Source organism: Xyrauchen texanus, chromosome 20 (assembly GCF_025860055.1).
Source record: "Xyrauchen texanus isolate HMW12.3.18 chromosome 20, RBS_HiC_50CHRs, whole genome shotgun sequence".
Lineage (NCBI taxonomy): Eukaryota > Metazoa > Chordata > Actinopteri > Cypriniformes > Catostomidae > Xyrauchen > Xyrauchen texanus.
Window position 1 is genome coordinate 17221203 of NC_068295.1, and position 20439 is coordinate 17241641.

Below are 20439 nucleotides of genomic sequence, written 5' to 3' on the forward strand. Positions count from 1 at the left end.
TGATCGTGCAATGCTTTATAGGGATGGGCAATACCACTTATTTTTGATCCGATACCAATATTTTCAAGTCCAATATCGTCGATACAATACCGATACCGATACTTCTAGGGATAAACTGGGTAATTTAAAATAATATTTTTTGTCATTATTCAAGTCCTTCATATAATTATTATTATTATTATTATTATTATTATTATTATTTGCCTAAACAGAAAATGATTAGACTTCTGTTTTGTTTACCCTTACAAAAATTTAAATACAGTAATACAGTATAGTTTAACCATGGTATTTAGTTCAAAGTTACCACACAATTAACCTGGTTACTACTACATTATTACTGTAGTAAATCAATGGGTTCAATGGTATAGTATCTTCATGTTAAATATGTATTTAAATTAATAGGTGTCATTATTGTTCCTTTTATTATCCTACCATGAAAATTGTTAATACTTTATTATTATTCTAACTAATAAACAAATTAATAATATGCAATAAACTGTTAAGCATTAATATGAGTGTAGTAATGTTCACGAAAACTTGTATTACCATATAGCCTACATAAAAATTTATGTTTTTTTATTTATTTGTGTAATATTATGTACTTTTCTGTGTAGAGTGAAATTGTTTTACTGCTTAGATTGCTTGATATCGCGAGAAAAAGGCACCATGGACAGCAGCAAAGGGCAAAAAAAGAAAAAAAGAGCATCAAAATCTATCAGGGGTGCAATAACATGCAGTATTTTCACAAAGTTTAATTGCATAAGTTACATTTAAATGTATATACACATATTTACGTTTAGCATATTTACGTTTAGCAAAACAAATCACATGTACATAAGTATTCACAGCCTTTGCCATGACACTCAAAATTGAGCTCAGGTGCATCCTGTTTCCACTGATCATCCTTGAGATGTTTCTACAACTTGATTGGAGTCCACCTGTGGTAAATTCAGTTGATTGGACATGATTTGGAAAGGCACACACCTGTCTATATAAGGTCCCACAGATAACAGTGCATGTCAGAGCACAAATCAAGCCATGAAGTCCAAGGAATTGTCTGTAGACCTCCGAGACAGGATTGTATCGAGGCACAGATCTGGGGAAGGGTACAGAAAGATTTCTGCAGCATTGAAGGTCCCAATGAGCACTGTGGCCTCCATCATCCATAAATGGAAGAAGTTTGGAACCACCAGGTCTCTTAATAGAGCTGGCCGCCCGGCCAAACTGAGCAATCAGGGGAGAAGAGCCTTAGTCAGGGAGGTGACGAAGAACCCGATGGTTACTCTGACAGAGCTCCAGCATTTCTCTTTGGAGAGAGGAGAACCTTCCAGAAGAACAACCGAAGTGGTGGTGGTCTAACGCACATAACTGGTAATAAGAAGGTTACTGGTTTGATCCCCACAGCCACCACTATTGTGTCCTTGAGCAAGGCACTTAATTCCAGGTTGCTCTGGGGATTGTCCCTGTAATAAGTGCACTGTAAGTTGCTTTGGATAAAAGCGTCTGCCAAATGCATAAATGTAAATGTAACGACCATCTCTGCAGCACTCCACCAATCAGGCCAGTATGGCAGAGTTGCCAGACGGAAGCCACTCCTCAGTAAAAGGCACATGACAGGCCATCTGGAGTTTGCCAAAAGGCACCTGAAGGACACTCAGACCATGAGAAATAAAATTCTCTGGTCTGATGAAACAAAAATGTAACTCTTTTGCCTGAATGGCAAGCGTCATGTCTGGAGGAAACCAGGCACCGCTCATCACCTGCCAATACCATCCCTACAGTGAAGCATGGTGGTGGCAGCAGCATGCTGTGGGGATGTTTTTCAGTGGCAGGAACTGGGAGACTAGTCAGGATCGAGGGAAAGATAAATGCAGCAATGTACAGAGACATCCTTGATGAAAACTTGCTCCAGAGCACTCTGGACCTCAGACTGGGTCGAAGGTTCATCTTCCAACACGACAACGATACTAAGCACACAGCCAAGATAACAAAGGAGTGGCTACGGGACAACTCTGTGAATGTCCTTGAGTGGCCCAGCCAGAGCCCAGACTTGAACCAGATTGAACATCTCTGGACAGATCTGAAAATGGCTGTGCACCAATGCTCCCCATCCAACCTGATGGAGCTTGAGAGGTCCAGCAAAGAGGAATGGGAGAAACTGCCCAAAAATAGGTGTGCCAAGCTTGTAGCATCATACTCAAAAAGACTTGAGGCTGTAATTGGTGCTTCAACAAAGTATTGAGCAAAGGCTGTGAATACTTATGTACATGTGATTTTTTTTTATTTTTTTTTATTTTTAATACATTTGCAAAGATTTCAAACAAACTTCTCTCACGTTGTCATTATGGGGTATTGTTTGTAGAATTTTGAGGAAAATAATGAATTTAATACATTTTGGAATAAGGCTGTAACAATACAAAATGTGGAAAAAGTGAAGCGCTGTGAATACTTTCCGGATGCACTGTAGCATAATCCATTTTATTTAACTTTGAAGCTTATGATTATTGTTCATGGTAACCAAATAATAATACCCCTAGTTAAAAAAAATAAATCAATTATTTAGAATCAATATTTTTGTGTGAGGATCGATATATTTGATACAACATCAGTATCGGAAGTATCGATACTTTTAGGATCGATCTACCCATCCCTAATGCATTATTACCACAGGGATAGTTGAACATTTGAGTTGATACAGAAATATCTGATGGTCAGGGCTGGACTGGTAATCTAGCATACCGGGCATTTTCCTGGTGGACCGATGCACTTTTGGGCCGATCAGGTACGTAATGGCCATCGGGAGAACCGAGCGGGCCGCGATAAGCAACAATGAGCTGCCACGTTATGCAGAACGGACCCCAAAATGGCACCGTGATATGCAGAATAGGACAGCGAACCCCCAACCCCCGCACTCAACAGTTGGGCCAGTAGCCATGTAAAATCCCGGGCCACTTTCGCTTCCCAGTCCAGCCCTACTGATGGGGGATAGTGTTCGTCAGTATTTCAGCTGAATGGAGTTGATTTCAGGTAAATGAACATTCGGAAGCAACATGTCGAATTCCAGTGTGATCATGTGATGTTATGTCCTGCACAAACCTCATATTTCAATAGAAAATATGTCAATACAGGAAAAAAAAAAAAAACTGAATTTGTCAAGCCAATTTACTGGGTCTTAAAATTCTCTACACTCTGAAGCAGTGTTCAATGCACTCAAACGCTGACTAGAGCTGGCACCAATGCTCGGCCATGTGTCCTCCTTCTGTCATGCTGATATAACCAAGCAGAGCAAACTGTGAACCGTGGTACTTACCAGCAGGGTACAGGGCACAAATGTGCAATGCCTAGGCAATGATTCCATGACTTTTAATTAGCCAAAAGAAAGTTAAGAGAAATGTTCAAAGTGACAGTTAGGTTAAACTTTGATGCTCATCTTAAGCCTGTTCCCTGCTGAAAAGACCAACATTTTGTGTTTTGGGTGCAATCCTAGCAAATGATTCTGTGCTGTACTGGTGTCCTCATCAGGTTTCTTAACTAGCTTAACCAGCTTCCCCAAAAAAGAACATGCAGGTAGACAAGCTTCACGAGCTAGGTTTTGCTGGTGAACAGGTTGGCTACAATATGTTGGTCCACCAGCTAGACCAGCACCAAACCAGCAATAAGCAGCATAATCTCAGCCTAGTATGAAAATGTCTTCGGTCAAAACTGGTTTCAGCAGGGCTGTGCACTTTATTTACAATCAACAATTCACTACATGCCAATCATTTTAAGGATTAAAGAACATATGGAAGACTATTTCATTATTATGTATTAGAAAACATAATTGAGATCTGGTTAAATTGTTGACAGATAATGACAACTCACTTTCTCTCCAAAAGCAGAGGCACCACTCAGCTGTGGAGACTTTACCATCGTGATAAGAGTCACAGGAGTTGAAGAAGGGCCGTATGCACACTTCATACTTGTCCAGATTAATAGCAGCCAGCTCAGCCTGGTCCAGATACAGGTCACTGTTCGTGTCTAGCTTAGTGAACATCCAGCCAATAGAGTCCTTACAGGTTGCAACAAGAGTCCGGTCCAGAACTGTGCAGAAACAATCACACAGGAACGTTTCAAAGTGCTTGTTTACAAAGAAATACTAGCTGTTGTATGTCGTGACACTCTCTCACTTTCCAAACTGGCAAATGAGAGCCACCAGCATCTCTACCAGAACAGCTGATTGCCTCTAATCAGAAATGGCAGTTGAACAAATTCAATCAAATTCCTTTTAAAAGCAAAATTGCTTAGAATATTGTTTATAAGATTCTAAATCACTCTAATGGAAGATATGGGCACACACAGTGTTTTTTGTTTTTCAAGATGTTAAGTTTGAAAATCAGTTTTTAACAAAATGCTGATCCTACAAATAAATGCTACAAGGGATAAATAGTAATTCCTACTGTTCACCATATTTGTGAACTGTGGAGCAATGCTATGAACAGGTTAAATTACCTAAAAACTGGGATCCTTTTGCATATAAAACAGAGGCAAATAATAGAATAAAAAGAAGAGAAGCATAGCTAGTGCAGAGGTAGTTCGAGAACTGGTGAGTTGTATGGTGAATTTGGACATTACATGTGCATTTTAAATAGAAGTAGGAGTGAATGGAATGCTTATGTTAGTGGCATTTCAAAATTTTCACAAAAATGATTCCTAATCTACTGGTCCTTAAAAGGATAGTTCACCCAATAATGAAAATGACTTCATCATCCACTTACCCTGAGTAACAGATAAACAGATCAATATTTAAGTAAATTTTTTATAAATTATCCTCCCTGCCCAGTAGGTGGTGATGTGCACAAATAATGCAAACCACCAAAAACAAAAGAGGGATGTGAAAATAAAAAAGGACTTAAATATTGATCTGTTTCTTACGAATATCAAAACGCTTCTGAAGATATGGATTTAACCAATGGATGGCATGAGGGTGAGTAAAGGATGAGAGAATTTAAATTTTTGGTTGATCTATTACTTTAATGTGGATTTTATTGCTTAAAAAAATTGTCAAAGGATTAAGAAAAAAAAAACTTAATTAAAAGGGAATGCAATATTTTTTTTTCCCACATTGGCAAATAGTTTTTCATAAACCTCAATAGATAAAATCCTAATTAAGAAAATTATGTTTTGCAGTTTAGTCACATAAATTGCATTACAATGAATCAGAGTACAGAATTTTCCTATTGAAGGAGGTAAGAGTCATTTTATATTGCTGAACAGTAGTCTGTGTATATATGTGTCAGGATCCTGTCATCAGTCTGGTCTTTTTATTTATTTTTTTACTTTTTTGGCAGGATCCTGACACTTTTTGGGGTTTTGGGATGTTCTGTTTTCTCCATGTGTTTCTCTTTCCCTGCTTGTTTCTGTTCCATCTCAAGTCATCCCTTGTTACTCTGATCTTCTGTTAATTTGCTTCACCTTCCCCTCTCTGATTCCTCCTTCCTGTCTGATTTCTCCCTCTTAATATTTCCCTTGTGTGCTTTGTCCTGTGCTGGAATCTTCCTCTTGTTTCAGTCTTTTTTATTTCTCGTGTTTGATCATTGTGGGTTTTGTATTTCAGTTTATTGATAGTTCTCTGTTGTTTTTTTTTTTTTCTTTTTAACTTTGCTCTCTTATGGTTTGTTTTTGTTTATTTTCTTTAACAAAGTATTTTTGAAGAGCTGACTGTCTGCAATTGGGTTCTTCCTGACACAAACCGTGGCAATAGGATGCTGTTTTAACTCCGTTATGTGATATTATTGAATATAAAATGGCTAAATGGAGCCTCACTTGATGCAGAACTGGTCGCAGGATTCCCTGTGCTGTTCTGCTTGCCGTTGCCTTGGAGCAGTTGGAACCAGTCCCGCAGGCGATCTCCCAGATCTGCCAGGTCCTGCCCCGTGCAACTCTCTATGGAAAGAGAAGGACAGAAACAGAAAAAAGGAGAGAAGTGAGTGTTGGCAAATGTTGGAATAAAAGAGTGAAGGATCAATTGTGTCCTAAATTTTGTCCTTCAGAATTTGACAAGTGAAGCCTGCAGACATAAATCAAACATAATCAAAGTCAGCAGAACTTCAGAAGAAAGCAAGAGAGACAGACAGATAGAGAATGAGTGGAGTCTGTTAATACATCAATACAGTCTTTGTTAGAGGGAGAGCTGCAAACTGCCCAATGGGATGTGAAAAGAGACAAATGCACTGAAGCAGAATATCAGAACAGAACTATTTCTTCTAATCAAAATATGATCATGTCAACCTAAAAGCTTGCCAAAATAAGCTATTGTTTCGATTGTGCTTTATACCAAACATATTAGCCCATATAACCTATGATCAAATTAGAACATCAAGCTACCAACTAGTCACAAAAATGTTCCCTCTAAACCTTTTTCAAATGCTCTGAGTGCACGCTTTAGGACTGAGAGCAACATATATATAATGCCATATCCTGACCAACATCAATGGTCCTGTATTTAAAGGGATAGCTTACCTAAAAATGAAAATTCTGTCGTCATTTACTCACCCTCATGTTGTTACAAACCTGTTTAGCTTACTTTCTGCCATTGAACAAAAAGATGTTAGGCAGAATGTTAGCCTCAGTCACCATTTGCTTTCATTACATCGTTTTCCATACAAAGAAAACAAATTGAGAATGAGGCTGTTAATAACTTTTTTCACGGAACAAAGAGAGTCATACTGGTTTGGAATGACATGTAAATGAGTAAATGTAAACAACATGATTTTCAACATGCCTTTAAGAATAATCATGCTGCAAGACCCTCATCAGGACCCTGATATAAGAGCAGCATCTAAAAAATATGCACACCACAATATAACATTAAAATGATTACTATGTTTGTTTGCTTGTTTTTTTTTTACAAGATATTATAGACATTTTGCAGTCCAATTCAAATACAGAAATACTATGAATGCAGGCCATTTTGGAATAAGAGGTAATATTCAAAATTTAAAAGCATTTGGAACAGACTAGTTACATCAATTTGCTATGTGTACCTCAGTTTGAGAACCACTGCTTTAAACAATTTAGTATTTTTTTTCTTTACAATAGCAGATTGCAGCATTTGGCAATGTGTAGCCAGTTAGATACCATGTTTGTTGTCCACATCTGTAGCAGTAGCTGCAGTGGCGGTACAGGGGCAGAGACCAGCACATTTGACTTTCAACTCCTTTCCTGTGAGACAAGCCTGCTGCTCCAGTTTGCACTGATTTGCAGGTGTAGAACACACAAAGATACACAAAGAATAAGAATCACTGCCATTACACATGTCCTATGTCACATGCCCAAGTTCAGTGCAATGAATTATAGCCTACAGCAAAATTATTTCTAAGATGACTGAAAATAACGCATTGAGATAAGACATCTTTATGTAAAAGTAGCCAAAGTTAATGTCAAAGTAGACTTCCCTCACAAGGTTAGAAATAGAGGTAATAGAGAGAATGCATAATTCAACAGAATGGGCCTTTCATCTGCAAGCATCCTGAATCCCTTTAGACAGTTCTTTGATTTCTGAGAATCTCAAGGACTGGAGCGCACAGTATAATAGAGACCATTACCTATATTGCTAAAGCAGATTGATCAATGAGTCTTCAGAAAATCATACAGATAATAGGAAACTATGCAGTCATTCCTATCTTATAAAGGAAGAATGGAAAAGATGATGCATTCATTTTTCAAATCCATGCAAATATAAGTTGCAAGATGAAACGATTATACACCGTATCTTCTCTTCTACTTTTATGTTTGTTAACAATGGGCTTTGGGTAAGTATATAAGGACTTTACAATTGTCACACTACAATGCAAAAAATGAAAATGTGTACTTGCTATTTTAGGAGCTATTCCTACCTGATCTGACCCTCAAAATGATCATCATTGGTGTAATCTAATGTAGTTGACAGTCATGTTATATAAGTTTAGACTTGAATAAAAACAGGTAATATATGTGTGACAACATTAAGCACATTTTAAGTTACTGCGTGTGATGCAGGATTTTTTTCAGACCAAGCACCCCTTCAATATTAAAGTCCTATTATTACACTAAATTCTCCTCGCCTAGTAGGTGGCGATATCCCAAAATAATGTGAATCAGCAAAAAAACGAGATTGTGAAAGTGGAGATTGATAGTAAAAAAGGTTTCTCACCAACACTTGTATCGCTTCTGAAGATATGGATTTAACCACCGGAGTCTTATGGATTACTTTTATGCTGACTTTGTGATTTTGGAGATATACAATTTTTGTACCCATTCACTTGTTTGGACCTACAGAGCTGAGATATTCTTTTAAAAATCTTTCTTTGTGTTCAGCAGAGGAAAGAAAGTCATATACAACAGGGATGGCATGAGTAAATGAATGAGAATATATATACACCAATAAGCCACAACATTAAAACCACCAGCCTAATATTTTGTTGGTCCCCCTCTTGCCACCAATCAGCATCAACCCGCACCTCAGAATAGCATTCTGTCAGATCGAACCATTCTGGGTATACTCTGTTGACCTCTCTTATCAACAAGGCATTTCAATCTGCAAAACTGCCGCTCACTGGATGTTTTTTGTTTTTGTCACCATTCTGAGTAAATTCTAGAGACTGTTGTGTGTGAAAATCCCAGGAGATCAGCAGTTACAGAAATAATACTTAAACCAGCAGATCTGGCAACAACAATTATGCCACGGTTGAAATCACTGAGATCAAATTTTCCCCCATCCTGATGGTTGATGTGAACATTAACTGAAACTCCTGACCTGTATCTGCATGATTTTATGCACTGCACTGCTGCTGCATGATTGGCTGATTAGATAATCGCATGGATGATTGTTGGTGCCAGATGGGCTGGTTTGAGTATTTCTATAACTGCTGATCTCCTGGGATTTTCATGCATAACAGTCTCTAGAGTTTACACTGAATGGTACAAAAACAAAAAACATCCAGTGAGCAACAGTTCTGCAGGTGGCAACGTCTTGTTGATGAGAGATGTCAACAGAAAATGGCCAGACTGGTACATATATATATATATATATATATATATATATATATATATATATATATATATATATATATATATATATATATATATATATATATATTTTTTTTACAAAATTAGTTTGAGATCAAACAATTATTAGCAGACCCCCTACAGTACTGCTGTGTACCCCTGGTCAAGAGAGTCCATCTAACCAAATACTCTAAATAATTGGAAAAATCTGCACAATGTGCACAAAACTTTCAATTATATGGACTTCAAAGAAATTGATCAAATCTGCTAGGTAAAGAGCTAAGGTGGAAATAAGCTGAATGCAGTGTGCAGTACCTGAGAGGCATAGTTATGTCCATCAGAGCCACAAACTGGACCAGCGGAGGATACTGGACAGGGTTTACAGCTGTTCTCCTGCTGCTCCCTAATGACCTGCTGCTTTAATCTAAAACACATCAAAACTGTGTCAAGCTTAACAATTAGAATCAGAATCAGCTTTACTGCCAAGTATGCTTACACATACAAAGAATTTGTCTTGGTGACAGGAGCCTCCAGTGTACAACAATACAAAAACAATACAAAAACAGCAGCAAGACATAGGTAATTAAAAAAAAAAAAGAAAAAGAAACAATTATACATATACGTACATATTTATTACAAATCTGTTATAGAAAGAACAAAAATACAGTATATTATGTGCAGTGAAATGTAAGTAATGGCAGAAGTGGATATGTTGGATAATATAAATAGACTTAAACTGTGTATTGCACATAATTATTTCTCAATGGGGCAATTTAACTGTTCATAAGATGGATAGCCTGAGGGAAAAACTGTTCCTGTGCCTGACGGTTCTGGTGCTCAGAGCTCTGAAGCGTCAGCCAGAAGGCAACAGTTCAAAAAGGTAGTGGGCAGGGTGAGTGGTGTCCAGAGTGATTTTACCAGCCTTTTTTATCGGGAAGTGTATAGTTCTTGAAGGGGGGGCAGGGGGCAACCAATAATCCTCTCAGCAGTCCGAACTGTCCTCTGTAGTCTTCTGATGTCTGATTTCGTAGCTGCACCAAACCAGACAGTTATTGAAGTGCAGAGGACAGACTCAATGACTGCTGAGTAGAACTGTATCAGCAGCGCCTGTGGCAGGTTGAACTACCTCAGCTGGCAAAGGAAGTACAACCTCTGCTGGGCCTTTTTCAAAATGGAGTCAATGTGTGTCTCCCACTTCAGGTCCTGTGAGATGGTAGTGCCCAGGAACCTGAATGACTCTACTGCTGCCACAGTGCTGTTTAGAATGGTGAGGGGGGACAATGTTGGGGTGTTCCTCCTAAGGTCCACAATCATCTCCACCGTTTTGAGCGTGTTCAGCTCCAGGTTGTTTTGACTGCACCAGACAGCCAGCCATTCAACCTCCTTTCTATATGCAGACTCATCGTCATCTCGGATGAGGCCGATAACAGTGGTGTTGTCTGCAAACTTCAGGAGCTTGACAGAGGGATCCTTGGTGGTGCAGTCTTTGGTGTAGAGGGAGAAGAGTAGTGGGGAGAGCACACATCCTGTGGGGCACCAGTGCTGATGGTACAGGTGGTGGAAGTGAATTTTCCCTGCCTCACAAGCTGCTGCCTGTCCATCAGAAAGCTGGTAATCCACTGACAGATAGACATGGGAACAGGGAGTTGGTTTAACTTAGTCCGGAAAATAACTGGGATGATTGTGTTGAAAGCCGAGCTGAAGTCCACAAAAAGGATCCTTGAGTATGTCCCCTGTCTGTCCAGATGTTAGGGGAAATGATGCAATCCCATGTTGACTGTATCATCCACAGACTTCTTTGCTCGATAAGCAAATTGAAGGGGATCCACAACTCAACACAATTAGTATGAAATACAGCAAAAACTGAGGCATAGCTGAGCACTTTCACTCAAACGCACAGGAAGCTCCATCCTTGGCCAGTTTTCAATTGAAGGTTATATGTTCTCTGTAGTGAGTTGTGCAGTACATGGAGAAGCAAACCCTTAGGGATGGTCTCAGGAACATGTTCAGTCTCTAAAAAGAACAAATGCTGAGGGACTAAATCTGTGTACCTTAAATGTGCCATCAGACAACACATGGCTGCTTTAATAAATTGCTCTTATTTCACCTCTGTAAAATAAGATATATAAATATGTTTGCATACATTTTTTTTTACCTGTAGTACACACAGTAACCAGTACTCTTATTAAGAATATGCATCTAATTGTTTCTTGACATATCCATGTATGTTTTCTAGAGGGAAAAAATAGCTCTGTGTTCCATGGTAAGAGATAAAAAAGGATGAAATTAAGATGTAACGGTTGACTCTGCGTTAGAAAGCTGGATTGGACAGTTGCATTCTGCACAGAGCCTTTGCATGGCACTAAAGATCTTCAAAAACAAGCACTATCCTGTCATGTATTATTGATGTGTGTATGAATACAAAATGGAGGAAGAGGGAGAGAAAAAGAGAGAGTGTTGCCCTGTAACTGAAGGGCTCACCTATGTTCCAGCTTCTTGCGGTTGACGCACACAGCACGCTGGTAGCCCTGGGCAACACACACCTTGTGTCGGCTGCACTTTACCTTCTGGCAGGGATCTTTAGTGGTGTCCACATCTGTAGGAGGAGAGAAGTGTCTCAACAATCTACTGTGAAAAATGGACATCTTATTTCTTTTCACTCTCACCACTTTGCCTTTTTTAAGAATTACAGACAATTTATAATATATCATGCAGAATTAAGTATCTACAGCAGGGATTCCAAACTGGTTTTGTAAGTTATACCCCTATGATCTAAATCAAGTTGAATACAGGTAAAATTATACTTTCGAATAATTTGTCATTGGTGTTATTTTTAAATATTATGGAAAACAGCTTGCTGCCTCACACAATAGCATTTTGAATAGCTAAAGATCTCCACTACACTATAAAGGTAGATCTGTATATCGGTTTTACAGATTAATCAGTACCGATATTTGCTTATTTGAACTATTGGTTATCTGAAAAAATCTTAAAATTCCTCATCAATAAACCTCACCTGGTGAAATCTATACATACAAAACTCTTCATCTGGTGAATATATAACATTGTAAGAGCAAAGTCATTTTAAAATACGTGTCTCTGATGTATTTTGGGCTTAATTATAGTTAAAAGTCCAGAATTATACAACAAATCTTAATTTTTCTGGTTATAATTGGGATTTTGGTTGGATAAACTGTTTGTAGGATTTTATTCATTTTGGACTCTTGTGGCCTATATGTCTGTGCACTTCGTATTAAGGAAATACATTTTGTATCATTCTAAAAATTATTATTTTATTTTTTTCCCCATCACCTTATTTTATTTTATTTTATTTTGCACAGTTCCATCATGAATCACTAAGTTTTCACAAACTCCCTTGTGTAAAAACTGATCTACAGCAAAGGAAACATACATACTGTACATACATACAATAACAAGTGTCCTTCATGATCCAAAATAATGAGAGAGAAAGTGTGAGTCACAAATGTGCATCATAAAAATTCAACAACAACTGCCCATTAGTAAACTCACATACTTGACATGTTGTTTTCACATATATTATTACAACTAAGGCAGAATCTGAGTTATAAAACGACTCGGTTACTGGCGTAACCTCGGTTCCCTGAGAGGAGGGAACGAGTATTGCGTAAGTAGCTTACGGGAAAACTCCGTTTCTCGAGAAATATTGAAGTCTTTATGTAAAACGCATTGCAGACAGCGATGAGCGAGGCAGCTCGGTCATTGGCTGTGCCTCGGCAACTGCTCGAACCAATGACGGGGCGACTCTGAACGCGCGACCAATGGGTGCGCGCCTCGCGTTCGCGCACTCAGAGCCTGCCGAAATTAGCATAGGCAGGCTATATAATGGGCACCCCGTCATGTGAGTTCCTTTAGGTTCAATCGACTGAAGCGAACTGACCAAGCACAAGCACGGCAGCTTACGCAATACTCGTTCCCTCCTCTCAGGGAACCGAGGTTACGCCAGTAACCGAGTCGTTCCCTATCGAGAGGTCTCTCCTATTGCGTAAGTAGCTTACGCTATGGGAACACCATGTAAAACGCCGTGCGTGCTGACTTCGCTCTATAAAACCAGAGGCAGGTGCCTGAGCTTTAAAGCAAAGTGATTATTCCCCGAGCCGGCCAACGGCGAGCTATATACTGGGATATTACAGAGCGTCCTTGCCCAAGGCGGGGCGCTCTTTGTACAAACACAAGCACACATCTTATGTACTGAGCTTTTTATGTACTGGTACGCATAATAAATCCTCTAAGTCGGTCAGAGACGGACCTTATAAGGGAGGAGGTGATGCCCAGCATACACACACTCTATTCCATTCTATAGTCAGGCTGATAGAATGTTGGAATGCAATGAGGGGACCTGTAGGTTATAAAACCTGATAAATGTCGAAGGCGAGGCCCAGCCTGCCGCCACACAAATATCTTCAATGGGTATCCCACTCGACCACGCCCACGAGGAGGCCATGCTCCTCGTAGAGTGAGCTCTGATGCCTAAGGGGCATTGAAGGCCCTTGGCTTCATAAGCCAGCGCTATAGCATCCACTATCCAGCGCGATATTCTTTGCTTTGAGACAGCGAGACCCTTAGTTCGGCCGCCAAAGCATACGAATAATTGTTCCATCTGTCTGAACAGGGCAGAACGTTCCAAATATACTCTAAGCGCCCTGACCGGGCAGAGTAAATTTGCGTCGCCTTCGTCTGCTGGGGACGATAGCGCTGCCAGAGATATCACCTGTGCTCTGAAGGGTGTAGAGAGCACTTTAGGAATATACCCGTGCTTTGGCCTAAGGACAACTCTGCAGTCGTTAGGTCCAAATTCCATGCAAGCAGCGCTTGATGACAGCGCGTGCAGGTCGCCCACTCTTTTAACTGAAGCGAGCGCCAGCAAGAGCGCGGTTTTGAGCGAGAGCTGCTTAAGGTGCACAGTTCGGAGAGGTTCGAACGGGGCACCCTTGAGTGCGTCCAGGACCGTGGCCAGGTCCCAGATCGGCACCGAAGGTGGGCGAGGAGGGTTCATCCTCCTAGCGCCTGTTAGGAAACGAACGATCAGATCGTTTTTCCCTAATGAATGTCCTTTATCAGGATTGTGTGACGCCGCTATGGCAGCCACATAGACTTTGAGCGTGGAGGGTGTGCGGCCCGCCTCCAGCAGCTCCTGCAAAAAGGCGAGTACACTTGGTATCTCGCACGTTTTGGGGTTCAAACTCTTGGTATCACACCAGTCACTGAACACTTTCCACTTTCGGGCATACAAGCGCCTCGTAGAGGGCGCTCGCGCCTCAGTAATGGTTCTCAAAACTCCACTGGGGAGGTTCTCGGGAACCCGTTGAGGGGCCATGCATGGAGGGCCCACAGATCGGGGCGGGGATGAAGAATCATCCCGCTGGCCTGTTTGAGGAGGTCTTGCCTCAGCGGAATCGGCCATGGGGCAGATTGCATCATCTGTATCAGTTCTGGAAACCACGTCTGGTTTTTCCAGAGTGGGGCTACCAGGAGCACTGCACATTTCACCTCCCTGATCCGACTGATGACCTGAGGTAGCATCGCGATTGGGGGAAAAGCATACAAGGGGCGGCTCAGCCAAACTTGGGTGAGCGCGTCCGTGCTTTTTGAGAAGAAGAGAGGGCAGTGCGCGTTTTCCCTGGAGGCAAAGAGGTCGACCTCTGCCTCGCCAAAGGTTTGCCATAACCACTGAACCGTCAGAGGGTGGAGAGACCATTCTCCTGGGAGAACCTTGTCTCTGGATAGCATGGCCGCTCCTTGGTTCAGGACACCTGGCACGTGCGCTGCCCTTAGCGAGCGCAGGTGGTGTTGTGACCATAGGATGAGCTCCCTGGCCATAGAGTGCAGGGAGCTCGACCTGAGTCCACCTTGGCGATTTATATACGAAACTACCGTCATGTTGTCCGTTCGGACCAGGACGTGTTCGTTTTTTAGGTACGGAAGCAGGGCTCTGAGAGCCAAGGCGACCACTTTCATTTCCAGACAGTTTATGTGTAGGCGCTTTTCCGGGTTTGACCAAAACCCGGAGACAGGCCTGCCCTCGTAAAGGGCCCCCCATCCTATTTAGGAGGCATCTGTCATGATAATTTTTCTCCGCGTACTCACGCCCAGACTCACGCCGGTTTGATACCAGTTGATGGCTTTTCAGGGCGTCAGGGCTTTTATACAGCCGTGATTCGCTCTGATCAAAAAGTGGCCCGAGCGCCACGCATGAGTGGGGACACGGCTCTTGAGCCAGCGCTGGAGAGGACGCATGTGCAACAATCCTAGCTGGAGTACAGCTGATGCCGAGGCCATGAGACCGAGCATTCTTTGAAATCGTTTGACGGGGGCGTGCGCGCCCGTTCTGAACGATGTTGCAAGGCGTCGAATAGAGAGCGCGCGCTCTGATGAGAGGCGCGCTGTCATCTGCACTGAGTCTAGCACTATTCCCAGAAAAGAGATATTCTGGCTGGGGGATAGCACGCTCTTTGCAAAATTGATTCTTAGACCCAGGCATTCTAGATGGCTGATAATCCAAGATCTGTGCGTCATTAACTGGTCCTCTGATTGTGCTATGATTAGCCAATCGTCGAGGTAATTCAGTATTCGCACTCCCCGCTGTCTCAGGGGGGAAAGTGCCGCGTCCATACATTTCGTGAATGTACGGGGGGCCAATGATAGGCCGAATGGTAGTACTGTGTACTGGTATGACTGTCCCTCGAAAGCGAATCTCAGAAAGGGCCTGTGATGAAGCGCTATCGGAATGTGAAAGTAAGCGTCTTTCAAATCCACTGATAGAAACCAATCCCCGGGGCGAACTTGCGTGAGGATATGTTTGGTTGTTAACATTCTGAACGAGCGAATCATTAAAGCTTTGTTCAGATGTCTGAGATCCAGGATGGGGCGAAGGCCACCGTCCTTTTTCGGGACGAGAAAATAGCGATTGTAAAAACCCGCCTCGCTCAAAGAGGGAGGAACAGTTTCTATAGCGCCCTTCTCTATCAGTTTGAGCACCTCGGTGCGTAGAACATGTGACACATCTTTTCTCACTTTCGTCTGGACCACCGGGGTGGTCTGCGAGCGAACTGAAGTGAGTATCCGTGTTTTATTATGTTCAAAACCCATTTTGGCATGTCGGGGATTTTTTCCCAGGCTTCTGCTCGCACAAATATGGGCTGAATGCTGGCTGGGGGCGTGTCACAGTGACGTATGGGCCCCACCGGCAAATCGCTTTGTGCTAACACAGAGTCTACGGCTCTCAGAGGCGCAGGTGCGCGCTGAGCAGCCGTATTGAGTGCCGAGTGCAGGGGTGCGTGTGAGAGTACAGGCATGTGCGCTATCTCCGAGATGCTCACAGCATGAGTCGGAGAGATGCTTGAAACTGTATGAACAGTGTCTTGGGGTGGGGGTGCATACACCATAATAGGCACGCGCGCCACATTCATAAAGCTTTCCGCATTTAGCGGGGAGTTTCTTTGCTCGCGCATTGCATCTGTGATGCTTGCGGCATGAAATAGAGAGCTGTTTGAAACTGTATGGGTAGCTGTGTGTACGGGTGCGTGCAGTACAGCAGGCACGCGCGCTACACTTATAGTATTTCCCGTTTTTACTGGGGAAGTGTTTATAACTGTGGGAACAGTGCTTGTGTGTAGTGGTGCATACATGACAATAGGCACACGATCTACATTTTTGGGACATCCAGCCTGAACTGGGGAGGTATTTGGCACTGTTTGGACAATATTGATATGTGGGAATGCGCACTTTAGTGTGGACATGTGAACCCTTAGTGACACAGGCAGAAAATGACTCTTTTCATGATTTCTGTGTGTTGCCGTAAAAACGGCGTTTGATTGCAGGTGAGCGAGTTTTATGACTGGCCCATTGACTGCTGTATAGACATTTCCAGCCACCTGTAAGGGGACTGGGTAATGTTTTAGATGTTTGAGAGAGAGCGGTCCGGCTTTTGTGAGACACGTACTCTCTCTTTTTCTTCCTGTTGCTAGGAAGACTTACGAGGCTCTGTGTTCAGAGTGATTCTGGGCCGAGGACCTCGTTGCTCGTGCGGCTTTCTTCGGCCAGCGGAACGCGAGTGGCGTCGAGCGTCCTTTTCAGGTCTGCTCTTCGGCTGGGAGACGGGCGGCTCTGCCCTGGCTCGCTGCTGCTGCTGGGGCGGTTTCTGAGACGAGCTGGAGCGCTTGGGCAGGAAGTGATGCATAGCTTGCGAATCCTTCCGAGCCTCAGTGAAGCGCTCAGTGAGGTCCGAACAGGCCGCTTGGAGTGACAGGCGCGTCAAGAAATGGTGCCTTATCCGCGTCCTTCATCTCCGTTAGCGTTAGCCACAGATGGCTCTCAAGGACGGTCAAATTAGCCATGGCCCGGCCGATGGATTGGGCGGTGGCCTTTGTGGCTCGCAGGGCTACGTCCGTAGCGCTGCGCAGGTCCTTGAAAGCCTCGGGTTCAGGTCCAGACTCGTCCATGGTGCGGAGGAGTTTGGCCTAAAAAACTTGTAGGACCGCCATCGAATGCAGCGCTGACGCAGCTTGGCCGGCGGCGGCGTATGCGCGACCGGCGAGAGCTGAGGTGGTTCTGCAGGGCTTCGAGGGGTGAGAAGCTCTGGCCTTCCATCCAGCGGTGGAGGGTGGGCATAGATGGTTGGCCACGGTCTCCTCGAGGGGCGGAGTTGCCTCGTAGCCTCTTTCTCTCACGCCGTCCACTGAGGAGAGCGAGGAAGAAAAAGAAGGCTTTAGGCGAGCAGAGTGTGGGGCTTTCCACGACTTTGTGAGCTCGTCGTGGACCTCAGGGAAGAAAGGAGAGGGTCTCTGTCGGAGGGCCTGCCGGCGCCCCTGCAGGAACCACTCGTCCAGCCGGCTGCGGGCGGGTTCTTCCGGGGAAGACCAGTCGAGCCCGAGGTCTTCCACGGCTTTTGACAGGATACGGACGATTTCCGAGTCCATGCTGGTGCCCGCGCTCGTGTCCGCTGATGTCGATGGCACGGGGTCGAACGAGCCCGGCCAGTCGTCGGATGCAGCGTCAAGAGAGAGGCTGTCATCCTTTCCATCGTTGTCCCCTGATGTGCCGAACGAGACGAGACCCACCGCTTTGTTGGAGGGGTGCAGGTCCGCTCTCGTGAAATGGACTGGCGGCGGGGAGATTTCTGGTAGCGGTGATGCACACGGGGACTGGGCCGGCGTGACGTCACCGAAGTCGGCGTGCTCTGGCAGCCTCTGTGAGCGGCGCTTTTCTTGCGCGGCTCGAACGGAGGTGGCAGCACGGTGGAAGCCGGCTCGTTTGCGGTGAAAACGGCAAAGCAAGCGCGCAGCTCGGCGAGGCCCAAGGAGTTGCATTCGGGGCATCCGCCCTGAATGAGTGCAGCTTCTGCGTGGTCCAGACCCAGGCAGCGAGTGCAGATGATGTGCCGATCTCCGTCGTGAAGAGGGCCTCTGCACGAGGCGCAGGCTGAAGGCATTTGAAACAACGCCTTGGAAAATGACTCTTTTACTTTTAAAAGCGTCGCGGGGCGAGCGCTTGCAGTAAAGGATATGCGATGCGCGCCGGATGGCGTAACAGAAGGCTTCGAAGGCGGCTGAAGGCACCGGCGTCCTCTTAGCAGTCCCGCTGTAAGCTTGTCAACGGCGGGGAAAGACTCCAACAATCCGGAGGATCCAGCGAAGAGAAGGTCTTCGCTGAAGGAGATTAAATCTAAAGGAACTCGCATGACGGGGTGCCCATTATATAGCCTGCCTATGCTAATTTCGGCAGGCTCTGAGCGCGCGAACGTGAGGCCCATTGGTCGCGTGTTCAGAGTCGCCCCGTCATTGGTTCGAGCAGTTGCCGCGGCACAGCCAATGACCGAGCTGCCTCGCTCATCGCTGTCTGCTGTGCAGCTGCAATGCGTTTTACATAAAGACTTCAATATTTCTCGAGAAACGGAGTTTTCCCGTAAGCTACTTACGCAATAGGAGAGACCTCTCGATAGGGAACATTATAATCCTCACCGAATGAGAAACATTATTTTAAGACTGACAAATATTTGTGATCTATAAACAATGGCACAAGCTTGATGATCAGTAAGCTTCACTTTATCACAACAGGCTCACGATAACAAGAATGATGATGTTGCCATAGCAACAGTCTAACTCCACAGCAAAGACTGATTAGATACTCATAAGTGTTCTGGAAAAAAGAAACAAATAAATCTGTCACTTTGTCCATAATTGTCACTCTCTTGATCTTTTCTCTAAAGTATTTCATATAGGCAGTGCCACTTGTCCCTGTAAAACACATTAGGAAGGTCTCTATGTCCAAGCGATGCCAGATCTGGCTTAGAGAGTCGAGGAATCTCGGCCAGTGGCTGCACATCATCACTCACATCCTTTGTTTACACACAAGGCAGCATTTAATGTGATCATTACAATCGGAGAATGGAAGTAAAGAGCCCCTGACTCAATATCAAGCCAAGACAGTGCCTGACCTAATGCTGCTAATATAAATCAGCAGCCAGAGCCACTTAACACTGAGACACGGCATATCAGATCAGATAAACAACAAAAGGTTCTTGGATATTAGGATGTGATACATGCAGAGTACTCAGGAAAGAGAAAATAAAATCATGGCGATAAGACACACACACACACACACACACACACACTGATTTAATAAAGACGTCTCCATTCTTTTCTTTTAATGAACTGATGCCTTGTATCCTCTCGCTGCACGCAAGGCCTCTTCATTTACTAGCAGTTGGACTCAAACGAATGCTGATATGCTCGTTTTACAAGAGCACACACTGGAAAATATGAAAGAATGAATGCTTGTGATAAATCTGTTCACATAATACCAGCAACACTTGAATGAAATGGAGTTCAATAACCTATTAACATCCATTTGATCCATGCATTCTAGAGGATGTGTGCATCTAACACAACACAGAGAGACAGACAGACAGACAGACAGACAGACAGACAGATAGATAGATAGATAGATAGATAGATAATATGAAAAAAAATGATTAAGTAATTCATCTATATTTACCTTGAAATATTATCTTACATTACATTACATTACATTACTGTGGCAGGCTGGAGGGCGGGGCTACACACCCGGTCTTGTATTAGGCTAATTATGCCTCCGTGAGGTTTAAAGGCTGACTGCAGAGGGCCGTGTGGGAGAGAGAGATCGTTAGCGGACATGTCCGTCATATGTGTTTATGTTGTCTTTTGAGTTTCTCATTAAAATATGATTTATATCGTCAAGCCGGTTCTCGCCTCCCCCTTGCCCATCCTTTAAATACATTACACTGGTGCCGAAACCCGGGAAGGAGGATGGATACGCCGTAGTAGAGTTCTCGCCACTACCGTCCACCCCAACGGAGCAGCCGCGGCCATCTGCCGGGGGACGAGGAGCCCAGCCGCC

The 20439-nt window shown here is 43.5% G+C and overlaps 1 protein-coding gene across 1 annotated transcript in view; it reads right to left on the reverse strand.

Moving 5' to 3' along the window:
• LOC127660499 (testican-2-like) overlaps window positions 1–20439 on the reverse strand; it is a 47769-nt gene that overhangs the window by 8197 nt on the left and 19133 nt on the right. Inside the window, exons 3-7 of the mRNA XM_052150778.1 lie at window positions 11506–11620; window positions 9340–9448; window positions 7117–7231; window positions 5803–5922; window positions 3862–4080 (exon numbers count right to left, since the gene is read on the reverse strand). Of these exons, the coding sequence (XP_052006738.1) occupies window positions 3862–4080; window positions 5803–5922; window positions 7117–7231; window positions 9340–9448; window positions 11506–11620 (678 nt within the window). The remainder of the gene's footprint in view (window positions 1–3861; window positions 4081–5802; window positions 5923–7116; window positions 7232–9339; window positions 9449–11505; window positions 11621–20439) is intronic.